This window comes from Lonchura striata, chromosome 2, assembly GCF_046129695.1.
Source record: "Lonchura striata isolate bLonStr1 chromosome 2, bLonStr1.mat, whole genome shotgun sequence".
Lineage (NCBI taxonomy): Eukaryota > Metazoa > Chordata > Aves > Passeriformes > Estrildidae > Lonchura > Lonchura striata.
The window spans coordinates 110,679,125-110,697,495 of record NC_134604.1 but is presented as its reverse complement, the minus strand read 5'-3'; the positions used below and the strand labels follow the sequence as shown (position 1 = coordinate 110,697,495).

The window sequence follows — 18,371 nt, the reverse complement described above, 5'->3', positions numbered from 1 at the left end:
TACTTGAAGGAGGAAATCATTTTCAAATACACGCTAATTTTGGTTTATCCCACAGCCAGAATACTTGAGTGTATGAACTGTGTTGGGCACAGTACTGGTACAGTTAATTATGTGAAGCAGAGGAGAAAACTTTGCTTAGAAGCATTTGATTTTCACAGAAGTAATATACTATATATTTAGGAACTGTCATAATAACTAAGGCATGTAAGTAGATGAATATTGCATGGAATGCCATCTCCATAGGAATGCTAACCAAGGCAGGAATTGCTTCTGAAATATCTCAGAAGAGAAATAGATCAGCAGAAGGTTCTTTCAGTAATTCAAAATGAAAGTAGTGAGAAACTAAAACAAGCTGGTATTCAGAAATAAAAAATAAGTGTTTTAAAGGTAGGATTTAAACTAAAAAAGGCCACAGTTTTTGGCAGCTTTTGTTCCAAATATTTCTGAAGTCAGATATTTTACTCAGCAGAAGCGATATTTTGAATTGCTGATTGCATTAAGAGGGAAGATGTTATTACTTGAATAAGAGAAAATTGAAAGTTCATGTTTAATGGGAGAAAGTTCCTGGCACCTGGAAAAGGTTTTTAATTTATGTACAAAGTAACTATTTTTAAAAAAGTTTTATTTCAAATTATGAAATAATCACCTGCAAAACTCTGTGCATGCACTAAGAGCAGCTCAAAGGTTTGGAATATTTGTATGATAGAATTAGGGAAGCAAACCTTTAGAAGGGATGATTTTGCTTTTAAATGGCAGGGAAAAGTTTTTATTTTATCCAGAAGAGGCTCAGTTGGGTGTAAATTTAATCATGGACATAATCTGTGCAGCTGTGAACAGCTCGACTGTTTAATTTAGGGTGGTGCTATTCTATGACATGGAGAGAGATATGTCTGATCACATGGAATGGAGGGACTTGGTTTCAGCCACAAAAAATGCAGGAGCCCTCTCCATGAACAGAAAATCTGGGGAACCCAAATAATCAGGGTTTTCTGGGCCTCAGTGCTCATCTGGGCCAGTCTCAACACCCTTTAATGGTCCCCATCCCTCCTATGGGGGAAGGCCTAGGGTCTAACAGGGGATGTTCACACTGCCAGAGGAAGGATTTGCCTCTAAGGAACCTTGAACATTTGTGCTCTATAGTGATAGTAGGTTTTGTTTCTTTTAGTTTGTATTACATCCAATAATCTAAAGGTTCTCATTATTATTATCTGTGAAGCTTATTTTAGAATGAAAGAAGCATTTTTAATGACAAAAACAAGAGCACTTCTTTACATCTATAAAATTTCCAAGATACTTCTATGTGAATAGAGTATTTTTTCTTTCATTTTCTTATTGTGTACATCTCTGTTTATTTTTAATCTGCCATGACATTTGATTACTATAACTAACAACAAATGATTATTTTTAGTGCAGGCAATTATCTGTATGACAGCTTCAATGATAATCCTCTTTCCTTATCTTAAATAAAGCTGAGGTTTTAACTCAGCTCTGAATTTGGCTGTTCAGATTTCTTCCCTTCTACCTATGTAATTTTATGTAATCTGCATTAAAACTACATCTATAAGTATGATGTAGTGAAGAGAATTGTGATTATACAATTTACTTAAACTGCTTTCAGAAATCTTCAAATCTTCAGCACTTCATCCAGGAAATAAATGTGTAATGTACACTTCAGCTATCCCCTAAGCTATCATTAGAACTATTGAAATCTTTGTTAAAAAGAGAATTAAAAAATATTTAAAACATAGATGCCTGTTCATCACACAGCCTTATCCAGGATATCTTTTCTCATAAGTTACTAGCAAGAATGTTTGCTGTTAGAGACAAAGAAACATGTGGGTCTAACAAAGATGCCTATCTTCAATTCAGCAGATTTGAGCTGCTGAGAAGCATCTCTCTTGAGCAGTTAATTATGATGACTTCTTTCTGTAATGAATTCAGATTGCGATCTGTCTTATTCTTCTACAACAAAAAAAGAAGTAAAACAAGAGATAGCTAAGCTGTGGGAACAATTATTGAAGCTTGTTTTTTTTGGTCAGGGAGAATTTAGATGTCATTCTGTTTGTGAGTCTTGCATCTTACTCATTAGTCCCTCACAATCATTAAAATATTTTTTTAATTCCCAAATGAAATTATTTTATCTTTGGGTTTTGGTGATTTGATTTTCACTAACTGGATTGAGAAAATAAAAAACTTTTGAAATCCTGACAGTGAAAAAATCTGTGCCATGTATGGATATCCAGCCTGTGGAAATGGCTGATGTTATCTGCAGCCCCCAGCTCTTCCAGCCCAAGCACTGTGGTGCCAGGCTTATCAGGCAGCATTGTCCTCTTTGTGTGTGCAGTGGTGTTTATTGCAAGCTGCTGGAAGCAGGCTCCAGCTTTGACTGGATTTCTGAATGCTGCTGCAATATAAATTATAATATCCAGTAAGTGGAAAAATAATACTGACAAGATAATGATAATATTAGTAGATGGATCAGGTCTTGGTCATTAAGTTTGTGTAATCTCAAATAATTTTGCTACTGTCAACAGCTTGTCACTTTCTTGTATTTATTTCCTGCCACTGCAAATAAAAGATCATTCTGATTTATTTAATATGAAAAAAGAAGCAGTTGAATCAAAATAGACACTCTACAGTATTTAACCTTTCTTTAATAGTTGTGTAAATGCAATCATATTTATTACATGAAGTGATCCTTTCCTTTGAACAGGACCACACAAGCCTCTGGGAGGAAGCAAGTGAAGAATTGTGATTCTTGTTAAAAGTCTGAAAATTTGGAAGGGTCCTAAATTTATGTGCTTTCAGTTCACATGTGGATGTTCAAGAGATCCCTCATCAGATTAATTCAACAATTCAAGTGTTCTCCAGGCAACCATTTAGCTCTTGTGTCAGAACTTTGTGCATCACTTCTAATTTCTTCCATTTGTTTTCAAGGATTGGAGTTTAATCACAGTGATTCAGTGTCCTCATGGGTATCACAAAGTACAGCACTAATTGCACCAGCAATTACAGTGAAGTTTATTCTTAGTGCAGTTTATCCATAAGTATTACATATAATTAATCTAATTTTGACTAAACACATAGGCCTATGCTGATGCTTGCTTGTTAAAAAGCCTGGTTGAGTGTGAGTGCACCAGAGGCAGAGATATTTGGGATCATAGAGCCAATACACTAATCCAGATTTGACAAAGAGGCCTTGTAACAGCTGAGGGAGCTGACACTGTCCCATCAGATGGGTCTCAGGAAAATTTCTTCTTCCATGGGCTGGGCTGATTTGTCTGAGCAGCACACACAAGCTTGGGAGAGCACATCCCAGGCTCATCCTTGCATGGGGTCTGATTTTCCACTTACATCATCCAAGTGTAAACTGCTCTTGCTCCTGCCTCCTGTCTTACATTCTTGCCAGGGGAACTTGTGATTTGCTGTAATTCTCTTTATGGCATCCCTGGTAAAACATTTCAGTCGTGGTTAGGATGTATTTTTGTATGTATAGACAGCCCCAAAATCAGTGATTATTAATTTTTTTTAACTTATTTATTCAAAACTAATGTAGGCTGTTGTTTTTGTGCACAGAAATTGGTTAGTCAGTGTCGCTGGTGGAGGATTTTCAGAACACGAAATTATGACTCTTGGACGTCATTATGGCATCAGAGATGACAATCAAACAGATCTGCTCTTCCTCCTTTCAGTGGCTCAAGACAAACTAAAGAAAAATAGCTTTGAATATTTTGAACAACTTATTACAGTGTTTTTGTACAATGACCGAGAAAAGTAAGTTTCCTCTCTTTATCCCAAACTGTTTGAGAAGTTCTTCTTGTAAACCCACCTACTTTCTGTTTGTTGCTGAGCAAATGGTATATTGTGGCCAAAGAATATTATGTGTAGTGTTAAGCCTCTCTCAGCACTTGACAATAGACAAGAAGAGGACAGCCTTCAGCCTTTTTGTCTATTTTACATTTTGTAGGTGGGCTTTTTATTGTAAATGCTGTACTGAATATTCTGTGACATCAGATACCAGCTCATGGGCAAAACACAGGATTTTAAATCAAAAAGGAAAAATTGTGATTTAAGGGGGGAAATAAAGGAAATAATTTGTATTCTTTATGTGACTCATTTGCCCTTTTTGTTCTCTGATGTCGTAGATAAAGAATCACAGAGAATCACTGAGGATTTCAGTATGAGAAAGGCTACAATGTGGCCTTCAAGTTTCTCAGCTGTATAATAGAAAAATTTCATAAAACTTTGTTGTCTTTTTCTCTATCCTGATATTCTTCACACATTTTCCTATGCACAGAAACATTTACTTGAAGTAAGACTGGAAAATACCTAATGTATATTTATACCCTTCTCTTTCTTATGTGCAGGTGTGGATTATTGCCCTATGAGACCTGCAGGACTATTTTCAAATCCTTTAAGTTGCCACTTCCTGATGATCTTCTAGAAACTTTACTGGCCAGGTAACTTAAGGGCAGGTAGGGTGACCTGCATGCACAGGTGCAAATCAATGCTAAATATCTACTGCAGACACAAATCTTCAGAATTTGCCATTTATTTAACATGAATCATTTCATGATGCAGATTTTGTCCCTACATACTCAGACTTTCCTATTTATAGAATATTTATAATCAAGTGAGATGTGTCCATCTTAGCAACTTCTCTTCATTTTGCCTGGCATAGTAAATCATCTGGGATTTGGCAGAATTCTATGGAATTCATATTTCCAGAATCAGTTACTGATACTTATAATTTTCAGTAAGATTCACTTTTTTTGCTGTAGTTGTTCCTGTGTATAGATGTGAGGTAAAAACAATACCCTTATGAAAGAACATTGTGTGAGTTCCAAGGAAAGCACTAACATGAATACAATGAACTGCTTTTATCAAGTTGACAGCATCAGTAGTAAACAAAATATGTTTGCTACTCTTATTAATCCAACCTGAGACATATTGTAATTTTTAAAAAGGAAAAGGAGTGTTGTCATGGCTTTGGTACTTCTACATGGCACATTTAACTTTTTTGAGACAACTGGCTTTGCTAGCTGTATTAATGGGAATAGGAGTGAAAAGAAGTACTATTTAGTGCACTTGTATTAGAGATTACTGTTCAGAGTAAGCTGTGGTGCTTTGAACACTCATGTTCTGTTGAGTTTGGTTTTCCTGGCCAGATTTTCTGGTAATTGATTTAAATGCAAACTTGCTGTTTTCTTCTTTCCCTTGAGGGAAATCCTTAAATCACATGTTTTGTCTGTGCTTTCCTAGTCTGTTAAAAACAGGAACAGGTCTTGTCTTCTGTCATGTTTAGATGCTTTTAGGTAAATATTCTTCTTGATTTCAGGAGGAGTTGCAAATTAAACATAATATAAATATAAATATAAATAAATTGTAATGATAACAATAATGATAACTATAACTATAAGTAAATATAAATATAAATATAAATATAAATATAAATATAAATATAAATATAAATATAAATATAAATATAAATATAAATATAAATATAAATATAAATATAAATATAAATATAAATATAATATCTGGGTTTAGTAAATAATGAGAAGACCCTGGTCAGGCAGAAATGTGGAATCCATTTTGATAAAGCTTCTTTGTGCTGCTGTTCATCATTTCTGACACTGAGTTATAAGCATTAGTCTTCAGAAATGTCTGAATTTTAACAGTAATCTACAACTGACATTTTAGAACTCCCACCAAGCTGCCAAACACAATTGTTGGACAATGGACATCCCATGTTAGACAAGGGGTTCTTACAGATTCCATTTCTTAAGGGCAGAACTTGAATAGATGCACAACAAGGCACTGGATATTTTCCTTTATGTACTAACTCAGTTCTGATAAGAAGCAGACAAGCCTGACACATCCTGGGTTAGAGACATGTTTATTGTTTGTGAATTTATACCAGGGAAAGCTTCTGTGCCCTGAACCTCTACTTTTCTAAGGAGTGAGTGTAGGCAGTTAAAAAGAAAAAGCCCAGTACACTATAATAAAAATGAGAGATAAGCTTAGAACACAGGGAGGAGATCAAGGGCTGGACTTCACCCAACTTCAGCAAGGTATCCATGACAGCTGGATGAGGTTTCAGCTGCTGTAGGCTCTTTCTGTAGGTGGTAGAGGAGAGAGTTATCTCCTCAGTCTGCATCAGAGCTGCATTTCTAAATTCCCATCAATTTTCCTTAGTTTCTAAAGGTGCTGAGGCCAGCCTGTGTTACAGATTTCTGTATCAGAAAGGTAAATGAGAATGGTGTGACGCTGGGCCTCAGAAATCAGTGTGGGAAGTGCTTCACTTGACAGAGAGCCTTGTGTAAGGCACTTCTAAGTTACAGCATCTGCTGCTTCAAAGGTGGCAATTTAGTGGAGTCACAGCACTGCAGGTAATGAGGAATTGGCACATTCTTCATCATGTGTGCACTTGGCACTGCTTGGGAAGTTTGTTGTTTTGTGAGGGTGCAGAGCCAGGGAAACTTTTTTTTTGAACTCTATTTAATAGGATTTAATTTCCAGTAGTGTGTAAATTGAAGAGTTGAGTCATCTTAATGAGATTTAAACTCATCTTTTCCTTTATTTCTGCTTTCTGTAGTTTTTTCAGCACTGAAGAATCATGAAACAGGCAGGTTTATTGTTAATGAAGAACAGTCTCATTACTAGGGAGTTTGCAATTCAGTGTGGGCTGAGTTTGTCAACAGTATTCCAGTATTCTTTCTTCCTTTTTTTTTTTTTTTTTTTTTTTTTTTTTTTTTTTTTTTAATGAAGAACCATGTAGTTTTGTGTCCACTGATACTTCTAAAACAAGTGGTGGTGGTGGTCCTACTCTGGGAATCTTTATTTATGAAGGAAAAAAGTGGTACAATAAAATTTGCTGGACTGATTCCCACAAAATCAGTATATATAGCTAATGCACTAGCTGGACCCCATTCAGCTATAAAATGATGCTGGACAATGTGATCAGATAATAGTTGAAGGCTAAAGCTCTGTGTTTATTCAGCTTTGCTATCTGAGATTAGGTGGCAAAGACTTTCTCCAGGACTTAATGACTATTTTTCTATTTTGAAAGGTAATACTCTTAAAGTATTTATTATTTACATTTGTAAATTATACGGCAATGATCTGTCACTTATTACAAGCATGGGATGAGACTAGAAATTACTGTCTAATTTTGTGGTCACCTCCAAATGACCCAAGACTTTGTTTACTGTACCCAAAGAGCACTCAGTTGCCATGGAGTGAAGGGAGACTTAGCAAAAAAATTGGGGTTTTCATAAGACCTTTTCATATTGTCCATCTAGTGTAAATTTATATTTATAATCGTGGGATGTTGAAATAGTAGGATTTAGGTACCCAACAATGTGAACAATTTTCCAATTTACCTGAACTGGCATATTAAAAAGTATTTGCTTTCTCCATCAGCATCTTCTCACTTACTTTTTTAATCACAGAACAATACAGAATTTAATTACATTGCTGTAAGCAGTGCAGACAGTACACAGTTGTTTCTGCCAGAAAACGACAGTAGTCATTATAAACATGTCTTTAAATTTATGCAGGCATGATGAAAAACTACAGTTTGTTTAGTAAATAAATTTTGCAAAGTGCTTAAGTAATGATTTCAGGGTTTTTTTCTGTTATTTTTATTTTCTGCAATGCTAAATTGATGCTAACAAGGACTTAAAAAGAAGCGGTCTTTCCCTGGAGGATTTATAAACTGCTGGTAGCTAAGGAAGAGACAAATTGAGAGGAGGAAGAATGGATGACAAGTTTACAAACATTACATGTTGATTATTCTGCATTAATTCAGCTGTTAATTGTAGGTCCGTCCCTAGTTTTTTATATTATGTTTTTAAATTTCTGTTAAAAGTAGCTGAGTAGTTTTTCACCTTCCTACACTGTTGGGATTGGTCTTTTTGAAAGGTTCTTGTTTTGAAAAGGTGAATCTCCACTCAGGTAGCAGTGCCTGATGACACAGGGCCTCCTACATGGTGAACCCAGTTACCAAGTCACTTACAGGCCAGGCCAGGCCACTCCTGCCTGCTCAGTTTTCCCCAGGATTGTGGCTGGGTAATAGTTTTTTACCTGGTTTCCTACCTGTAATGGTTTTTTTTTAGGTCTGACCTTTTTCTTTCAGGAAGAAACCCTCTTCTTCTGCTACAGCAAGTGTCCAGTAGCAGGAGCAGCAGTGGAAATGATCACGAGATCTTTCTCCTGCTGATTTCTTGTTACTTTTGGTGCCTGTGACTCCCTGTGCCATTTGTGATTAAAAGGATCTCTAAAAGTCATATTTCAATCTCTTAGGACAAATTATTCCTGTTCCTCAGTTTGCTGAGGAGCTGATGGTTCAATTCATGGTTGATCAAGACATGAGTAAATGTAGTATAAATATAAATTTAAAAAAGGGGATGGTAGCCATTATTATTTAAGAGTGACTTGTTGTGCTTGCTGGTTTAAGTCCTTTAATATGAGCAGTTTATGACAATTTAGTTGTACACCTGTGGCAATTTAGTCCATGTAGAACTATGTTGCACAGAGAGTATCAAACAGGCTGAAAAATCCCAACATTTTCTCTAAGGTTAAAGCAGCAGATGCTTCTGCTTGGTTATTATCAGATTAACTTTTTAATAAATGTTATTTGAAATTAAGGAATTAAAAAACTCTGCATGTACATTAAAATTTCACATAAATCTTTGGGGTATAGATTTCTTGGTGGGAAAGAAAAACTAAAGTAACCTTTACTCACCAAAGCATCCTCAGGAATTATCATCATGTGATTTGACCAAATTTTTCACCTATCTGGAGTATTTAATTATGAAAGTACTTTTCTAAGCAGAAATGTGTGATTATTTCTGTAATGATAAAGAAAATAAAAAGCTCTGCAAACTGTGATAGTGATGGCAGAGTGGCTTTCATAGTCTAAAATCCCATGCATTGGTGAAGTAACAGGGAAAAACTGAAGAGAAGGGTGGTTTAAAGCTATCTTTGGTGCATCCTCTTGATAAGACAAATCTAATTTCCTTTTCTGAAGAGCACTGTCTCAGCATTATTAATTCCAACCACTGAAATGTATGACATCTCTGTCCTAATAATATCCAAACTGATAACATCTCCTTAGTCCATCTGAATGCTCTGTGCCAAATCTCTAGTGTGTGCTTTTAGTAGATTGATACAATAAGTCACAGCAGTAAAAAGATCTAAAGAGTAGATTTTTTTTCTTTCTGGGTTATTCTAGAGTAGTATTTTAAGATGCTTTCTTTAGCTATTTATTTATGGGATTTAGGAATCCCATTTCCTCTGCCCATGTTAAAATTCTTGGTTATAGATAATTTCAAATTCATATTGTCATCTCAGCTCACTAGTGCTGTCACATTAAGTTACTTTTCTCCTTGTAAATGTTTGTCAAAAGCAGAAGCAATGCTTTCCTCAACTTTGGTCCTCAACAGAAAGTTTGAGTAGTTACACACCATCACTTGTTCTTTGTTTAAAAATCCTGCTTGTATAGCTCAGCATCTCGGTGGTAGAATTAATCTTCTGACTTTTCACAATGAGTAAAAGGTAACTACATAATAGTAGAAGGAAAAATAATTTGTCCAGAAATTCCAATCTGTCTGCTATTATTTTTCCAAGAGGTATAAGCTTTTTGATTGTCTTATTACATCTCATGCAAAACTTGTTTGTCTTCCCTATTGCCACCTGAAAAAAAACAACAACAACAACAAAAAACAACAACAACAACAACAAAAAAAAACCCAAAAAGAAACCTGAAACTAAGAACCCACTGGAAGTGAGAATGATAATTTTCTTGTGTATTGGATATATTTCCCAAAAGTAAGGCTTTATGGAAATGTTAACTTGCATGTGAACTATGGTAAAGAAGCAAGCTGTGAGAGGAGGGCTTCTCATGGCAGTGTTTCAGGCTCCATTTAATTCTGGTAGCAGTAGCATTCTTTTCTGACTTTGCTTTCATCTTCAGCAAAATTCACTGTACTTAACATTCCAGTTTATCACGACCATCTCTGTTTATGGCTTTCAGTATATTTTATTATTATCTTTCCTGCTGACTATTAAATGAAAGGTGTTGAGGGGGGGAAGAAGGAAAGGATGAGTTGCAGTTTATTGCAGTTTATTTTTGTTACTAGATCTATTTCTCCTCTGGTATTGTTTTCCATGTTTGTGCTGTAAATTCTCCCTTAAAATGCCTTCATGCTTAATTTTTGTTAGAACCCTCTGCAATGATTGAAGGGTTTTGAGGCCTGTGTTTTGTGCATTGCTATTTCATTAAGGACAAGGCAAAATGATTTTCTGAAATACTTGTTTCCTGTGCAGTAGTTTTTGTCTCACCAGATGGCAGGGCAGAATTGTTTAACCTGGTGTCTCCCACCAGGTAAGAGATACTGAGTCTTGCTGGGTGTCTGTGTTTCTCCATGGACCTCAGTGAAGCACAGACACTTCCAGGCTATGTTTCTGTGCCCAAACTGGGTTCCTTTTGCAGGTGGGTGGTGTTGGGTGAGACAGGTGTCCTTCAGAAGCTGCCAGTGCTGTGTTTTTTCACATAGCTGTCCCAGCTGTTCTTTTCAAGCTTCAGCCCAAAGGTATCTTTCAACATTTGGCTGGTGACACTGAAAGAACAGTGGTTCCCAAGGGCCTGAATCACCTCAGTGTTCTGCTGAACTGAGGACTTTTATTTCTAAAGCTGCTTCATCCAAATCAATGGCAGAAGGATGAAGTGACTTACAAATCTGTTCCCATGTGGCTTATTAGTGCAGAGTAAGGATTTTAGAAATCTAAGAGAGGGAAATGGTGTTTTTCACACGTGCCTGTATACCTGTAGACCCTAGCTATCAGCAAATATATCTTCTGGCATATATATCTGCTGGCAGCATCTATATGCATTTAGGGGACAGCCACAACTGATAGAAATATAGCTATTTATCCATAGGAATAAAGAGCAATGCTATAAACCTGTTACCAAATGATTTTAAAATCTGGCATTTTAAAACATTTGATATGTTTGTGTTTGTGTTTGTGATTGTGTTTGAGCTGTCTGTTTATCAATTGCAGCTTGATCCCAAGGTGTGTGCAAACAGCATTATTGAAGGATTACTTATTTTCAAGAGGTGATTGTAGAAATCAGATAGAGCAGGTCAGTTGTGTTGCAGCACAGATGTGCTGTGTAATTCTGTTTCTTTTCTACTCAAAGGAATCATACACTGATCATCCCAACTCTGTGTTTGTCAAAAGCTGTGAGATCAGTGTTGGAAAAGGTTGGGCAGTGCTTCAAAACTAAAATGAAAATAGTTGAAATGAAGTAAAACTTGAAAAAGTTGAATTCTACAAGAGAAAATAATAAGGTGTAAGAATATGGAAAAGAATGTATAATATAATCCTGACATTTTGTACTTTTTCTTTCACTCCTGCCAGTGTTTGGGAATAAAGTAGTATAAAAATTTTTATCCCCAAAGCAATGATTAGTATGCTGCAGATAACATGACATAACTTTGTTAAAAATTCCTTTTAACCTTGAGTCATCTTATGGATATTCTGCTCAGGTTTGAAGATAACCAAAAGCAGGTAGACTATAAAAAGTTTGTTCATGCACTGAACTGGAGAGAGAATCAAGTCCGTGCTTTTGTGGAGGAAAAGGAGCCACCCAAGGTAAAACCAGTGTCTCAATATCATTTCTCCAACTTTAACAAGACTGTCTTAGCCAACACACATTACAATATTTTTTCCTATTTGTGTATTTGTACCTGTTTTCTTTAAGTACTTATTTTTTAATAAATTTATTTTTTAATAAATTTAATAGGGAGGTTTAGGTTGCAACAGAGAAGTCAAACAGGGATGAGGAGGTGCCTAGTAAGTATCACATCATTTTACAGAAGAAAAAAAGAGAAGGAGAAGCAGATGTATTTATCCATGGGCAATGGGCATGAGTACTGCTTCCCCCACAAATATCATTGTGACATGTCAAATGATCTGTTCATTTGCTGAGGTAGACAGAAAATACTTTAATCTCCACTGACATATGCAGAAAATAGCTCTGCATTTTGTGTAACTCCTCAGAAACCTGTGCACAGCACACCACATCCCTGGTAGGCATGCACAGAGAGAAGAGCTGATGGATCAGCTTTGTGTATCTTCAGCCTGCTACTTAGGGTAAAAAAAAATGCAGTATCAACAAACTGCAGAGACTAATCTGATCTTGCCATCTTGTGCTGAGTAGAACATTTTAAAATAGAAGGTCCATAAGGCAATTATGCTGAATTTTAAATACTTTGTAACAAATAAATCCAAAGACTTCTGCCAACACATCATTTTGCTATTCTGTCCTGGCCAATGTGTTGTACAGAATGTGTTTGATTGTGTCCAGACCATTAAGAAACAAAGCATTCCTTTAAGTTCAAGTTCACTCATGGCATAGTTTAAACCAGTATTCCTCAGGCACTGTGCTCCTGACTCCTAATTCCTGCCTGCCTTAGCAAGACTTTCTTCTGTAGCATCTCAAATTGTTGATGATGTCTAATGAGGGCCCAGGGCTGTTGGTTTTCTCTGCTTTCCATGGTTGATTATTTCTGCTTTGTCTTTGTGAACAATTTTTCATAAGATAAAATCAAAATACTTCCACATGTTTTATACAGCAGTCCTGGGGATCATGGTGTTGAATAGGCTTTGTTGAGGGGGTATTCTTTGTTTTTACAGATGAATTCTGTGCTTAAGCAATAATTAAATATTTAATATTTTAAGAGAGGAGCTACAAAATGGAAAAAAAATCAGAGACAGGAAAAGTTTTAAATCTTGTTCAGCTTTAGAATTCAATTGTCATTCTGTGCATGACTTACCATGAATGAATAGCAGTATTTTGAAGCTACAGTACCTGTATTTGACAGACAGATTTCAGCAGCAGAGTTGTGCTTGTTTGGCTGGCTTTCTTTTTTATTCCTTGTCTTTATCTCATTATTTTGTATGATTTTTGGTGTTGAGACATAGATGACTTTCAAGAATTTGAAGTATAAGCATTTTAATGAAGAAAATGTAGCATTATTTAATTAAAAATGTCTGCAAAAGGGCTAGTGATAGAAAATATTTTTAATAAAATATTTTGCAACATTCATAAGAATGTGCATGTTTTAATCTTTTAAGATGTTCTATATAAACCCCAAATTTTTCACAGATTTTTCTGTGGAATTGAAGCATCTCATTCAATCTTATGTTGACCAGCTTGAAATGATTCCTGTTTTCATGATTTTATACTAAGATATTCTCTGGGTTACTAATTTCAGAGGGAAGATATCTGGAACAAACTACCACGATCCCCTCCCGTGACTGGGATCAGATACCCTCCTCTTCTGGATGATCTGTTTGGCAAGGAAGAATAATCTCACCTTTCCAAGGCACTGATTTAAGATTGGTGCTTCAGCTCTGAAGATTACTTAGAGAGATACCAAAAACATTTATTGTATAATAAGAAAAAAGAAGATGCAGGTTTTATTGCATTTAATTTTTCTTGTTCCAACAGAGATGTATACTTGTCTGTTTTTGGAAATCTTTCTAAATCAACAGCACTCTCTCACACTTCTACAAGCATAAATAAAACTAGATCCTCTAATATCTGCCTGGTTGCATGGAGAATTTGTGAGTATTGACAAAATCTGACTGACCCTGCTTTGTTCTGAGAACAAACCTTGTTGGATGACCTCTTGACTGCATTAGCACAATGATACCATTCCATTCAAGTTTCCTCCCTTGCTCTGCAGGTCTTATCTGTGGTTTTGCTCTATCCCCGTGGTGATGCTCAAGCGCTGTTCATGTCAAAGTTGGTTATTTTGTGGAGGAAATGCCAGCAAGGTTTTTGCACACTATAAAGCTGTTCTGGTATCAGAGATAATTATAGCCTTTAAAAGTGGAAACAAATGTTTTGTAGGCATGGCATAGAAGCTGTCAGCTCTTGCTTTTTGTTTTAGATGTGACTCAGGTTAGTCCCACCCAGCTTTACTTGGGTGGGACATGTCTGAAGAGAAGGGATTTCAGTGGAATTTCAGTGTGCAGCATTCTTGCAGCAGAAATGTACTTGCCCTTTGAAAATTCACGGATGCCCTTCTCTTTCTCCATGGCTTAATGGAGTTCCTGTTAGCATATTTGTATCTTTTTAAGCTTATACCAGCTCAAATCCATGATTAGATCTGGATTTACTTTGTGCTCTTGTGAGAGGAGTAACTACCCCACTCTGAAGAATGGAATAACTGAGGTGAAGGTGGAGCTGATTCATCCATGAGATTCCACTGGGAAAGGGGAAGAGGAGCTCTTCTGGTACCTGGGAAGACTTAGAACCCTTTTTTTTCTTTAATCCGAAATTACAGTTTTGGGGAGGAATTGTTTGATTTAGAAAGATGAGAATTCAATGTATCTAAATCCCCAAACTGAGGGAGAGACAAATGGCAATTTTTTGGAAACTTGGAGATCCCCTTTACAATTATGATTCTAGATAGAAATACCTTCCTACACCTTTGCATGATAATGTAAATGAAAATCATATTCTTTTTGTACCATATGGTAAAATATAAAGCTTTTGAAAGCTCTTTGCCTTTTTTGCAGTGAAAAAGGTCTTGAGACAAAGCATAATTATGTTGCTGCTGCTGAGGAGGGGTAGCAATAAAATGGGCAATGAGCATCTGTATCCAGAGGCTCAAACTGAAAAAGGCAAAAATGCTACAAGCTACAGAACAGACTATGAATTGCTTTTTGATCCAAAAGAGGAAAATTGTTCCTTATATGACAATAAGTATCTGACCACAGGGGCAGTGTCAGGATCCAAAACAATAATTTGTGCTTGAAGCCAATTTGATGAAAGCTGGATATTTCTATGACATGCCACCAAGACTGAGATTGATACTAAATGAATGCAGCTTTCTTTGTAAAGTTTGAATGTTCCCAAGACTTCAGAAGCATTTGTTTCAGTTGTGGAAGTATTGTATAGCTGAGGGTTTCCAAGAAAAGGGGACTCTGAACATTGAGAACCTCTCAAGTTGCTTCTAGAGAAGGTAAATTCATTTTAGTTTGTTTCTCTTTATGTGTATGAGACAAAAGGAACATTTAAAAAAAATACTTAAAGAAATACAATATTTTGTAATTTAATGTGGAACCATGTTCATAGGTCTGTTCAGTCATGGTTTGGTCTTGTCTGGTCATGGTCAAGAAAGGAGACTGTAGACTGGAATCAGTGCAGAGAAGAGCTGGAGAGGTGACCAAGAGAATGGAGATAAGAAAGGTGACTGAAGGAGCATAATTTATTTAGAGTCAAAAAATGAAGGCTCAGATTGAATGAACATACTTTCTCTCTGTAAATACATTGTTGCCAGGTGAAGAAAATTATCTGGTTCAGGTAAGAACATTGGTAGTCTTAAGGAAAAACTGGGTATAATTTGCCATGAATAAATTAAACCTGGACAACAGAAGGTGGCTTCTCACTTCTAAAACAACGAGGGTCTCAGACTGCCTTCCAAGACTGATGTACTTAGTTTTAAGGTTGAGATGGGTTCATCTGATGATGGTAATTTCAGGAGGTTTATGATACCATTCTGAATTATTAGTCTCACTTCTTGTTTTCCCTTTTTCCCATGCATCTTGCATAACCCTGACAAACACAAAACAATCTCCTAGGAGAGGGCAGACGGGTCCTGAAAAATATTTTCATTGCTTGTCACTGTGCTCAGTGTGTCACACGCTGTGTCTGACATGCTATAAACACTTTTCACCAGGTTTTCTCTCTTACAAGCAGCAGTGCTTCCAGAATGGAAAGCCCTGGCCAAGGAGCAGCCCAATAATCCTCTTTGTATAATATGACTTACAGCATATGCTGCCCAGAATATTTCAACCTCTCCTCTAATCCTGCCACCAGCTTCTTCTCCCTTTTCACATTGCTGATGAGGGGCCTGAATGAAGACAATACCACAGGGTTATGTTTCCAGATGGCAGGAGGCCACGTCTTTAAAGCACGCCTGGCACCGAGGGGAAGGCAGCCCCCACAGTTGCCATTAATCTCAGCTCTGGATCTCTGCAGGGCAGCCAAGGGTATCTCCTTTCCACAAGTATCTGCGCTGGCCCGGCAGGAGCGCAGGGATTCACGTTACAGCCCTGCTCCTCTGTGTGCTCAGTGTTAATGTTTGCTTCCTCAGCCTGGCATTTGGGAAGGACAGGCTCCGAGTTCTCTGATAGCTGCTGCTGCCAAGGGAATGGCTGCAAACAGGTTGGCTCACAGTGCCTGGGCTGTCACCTGCAGTTGGGTCCCCTCGGACATGGCAGCCACGGGCATCTGCTGTGGGCAAACCATGGGTGTTCCTCACCAAGCAAATATTTTCTTCATCGTACAGCCAGCTACTGTATTTTTCAAGGCAGAGCCGCTTGCACCAACATCAGCAGATGTTCATCTACATAAATGAAAGGATGAAAATCGCCCTGCATTTGTTCCCCATGCTGGTGGGAGTTCATCCGACTTCATGGAAAAAGACTGGGCTCAGTTGTCTCCTGTGTCTGCTCTCTCACTGTTTTGTCCTTTTAGCCCAGGAGACACCACTGCCTCCCAAAGGAAAACTTGCTGTGGGAAAGCTGCAGGGATCCTAATTCCACAATAACCAAAATACTGGATGTTTTCAGAGACTTGACTGCATTCAGAGAACGCAGTCCACGTATCATTGGCAGTAATTCATCAGGTGTGTGCTTGCTGGGCCCTTCTGTGTTTCTGTGGTTTGAGACATGGAACTGATAAAAGAATTTTCCAGTTTTTAACATTTTGTAGTTCAGTGTCATGGAGGGAAACATCAGTTCTTTAAGCAATAATGTCCTGTACCCTCACTAACTGAACTATTGTATGATTACTTGCAGAATTTCTTCCTCTTCAGGGCCATTTAACCATTAAGCTGCAGTACAATGAGAAAAACAGAATAGTAGCTTGTTTATGAAGAATTTACAATATCAGGAAGAAAAAAGTATCACAATTTGAGCTCAGTCAGATTTTTAAAATTATTTTTAGGTTTTAGACGGCAGTATAGATAACATTTAAGAGAAAACTATCTGGAAAAAAAAAAAAACTTTTTAAAAGTTACTCTTTCCTCTAAATCAATTTCTTCTTGTAGTTTGTTTGGGGGAGTGACTCAGACCCAGTCAAAAGCAGTACTCCTGATTTGGGCAATGGTCAAAGAAGCCAGAGAGAGGTGTGGGGGGAGGACCCTGCCAGTTTCCAATGTAAAGTTTAAAACTAGGAAGCATAACCAAGATTAGCAAGTTAATATAGCTATAATATATTAATGGATTGAATAAATGAACTCTTTGTCTGCACATTTCTCTGGTCATTTCTGAATCATCTGGAAGTTTATTCTGGTATGTATTACACACAAATGAACGAGCTATCCTCATCTGCCCTTCACCCCAGCCATCTGTCCTCTCTGCTCTCCCCTTTCATCAGGATTGTTTCATATTTAGAACTATGAACAAAGAGAAGTAAAGGAGCTGATTCACAAACCTGCCCGAAATCTGATCCCTGGTAAGCAGCATGGTGGGATGATCTGTAACAGCACAAAATTCACTGTATCACCTGACAACACTTGAGAAACTCCCACTTCCAAGCAAATCTGTCAGGATGGCATTCCCTTGGAGGACAAGAGGAAGACCCTTTGCAGAGCTGCCATGGTGCAGGAGGGACAAGGCCACCTCCAAATTAGAATGTCTCTGGGTGACACTCTCCTCTGCTCTCAGATGTCGGCAGTGCAGGTGTCTGCACCTGCCCTTGCTCTGTGCATCTCTCACTGCTGATGGAAGGGAAATCAGCACCTCTAGGCAGTGACCAGCCCACAGGAATATTCAGAGGATGCTGATATCCCTGCCCATCTCTCTGCACCAGCTGAAGGGATTGGAAACAACCAGCTAAATGTGGATGTCTGCATTGCTGCTGGGGGAGATGAGTGCCACCCTTGGGGTCCCCTGGCATTGTGAGAGGAGCTCTGAGGCCAAGCAGGGTGACCTTGGCTGCTCCCTGCCCGTGGGCAGCTTGTGGCTGATGGATGGTCTGGCCTGAGCAGGGTCGAATGGGCAGAGTGTGAGACTGTGAGACCAGGGGATCACAAGTCCATGAGACCAGGAGTCCACACTTGATGTGCACAGGATGCCTCTCCTGGGACACTGGAGCTCAGTTTGAGCAGATTCAGCACCGTGTTTATCACTGTGACTGTGCTTGGGCTTGACTCTGCCTGGTGGGTCTTGCTCAAACTTCACCCCAGCTGGGTAAACAGGAATATCTGGGTTGGCTTAAATGGAACTACAATTTCTTTTGTTAGAGCTCTCTGAGAATCTAATTTAGCCAAGTATTTAAGCGT

At 37.6% G+C, this 18,371-nt stretch overlaps 1 protein-coding gene across 1 annotated transcript in view; it reads left to right on the top strand.

The window, feature by feature from the left end:
* Positions 1–13,607, top strand: part of EFHC2 (EF-hand domain containing 2) — a 53,207-nt gene extending 39,600 nt beyond the window's left edge. The window contains exons 12-15 of the mRNA XM_077790904.1: positions 3,577–3,774; positions 4,368–4,460; positions 11,556–11,661; positions 13,287–13,607. Of these exons, the coding sequence (XP_077647030.1) occupies positions 3,577–3,774; positions 4,368–4,460; positions 11,556–11,661; positions 13,287–13,382 (493 nt within the window). The 3' untranslated portion in view covers positions 13,383–13,607. The remainder of the gene's footprint in view (positions 1–3,576; positions 3,775–4,367; positions 4,461–11,555; positions 11,662–13,286) is intronic.
* The last annotated feature ends 4,764 nt before the right edge of the window (positions 13,608–18,371 follow it).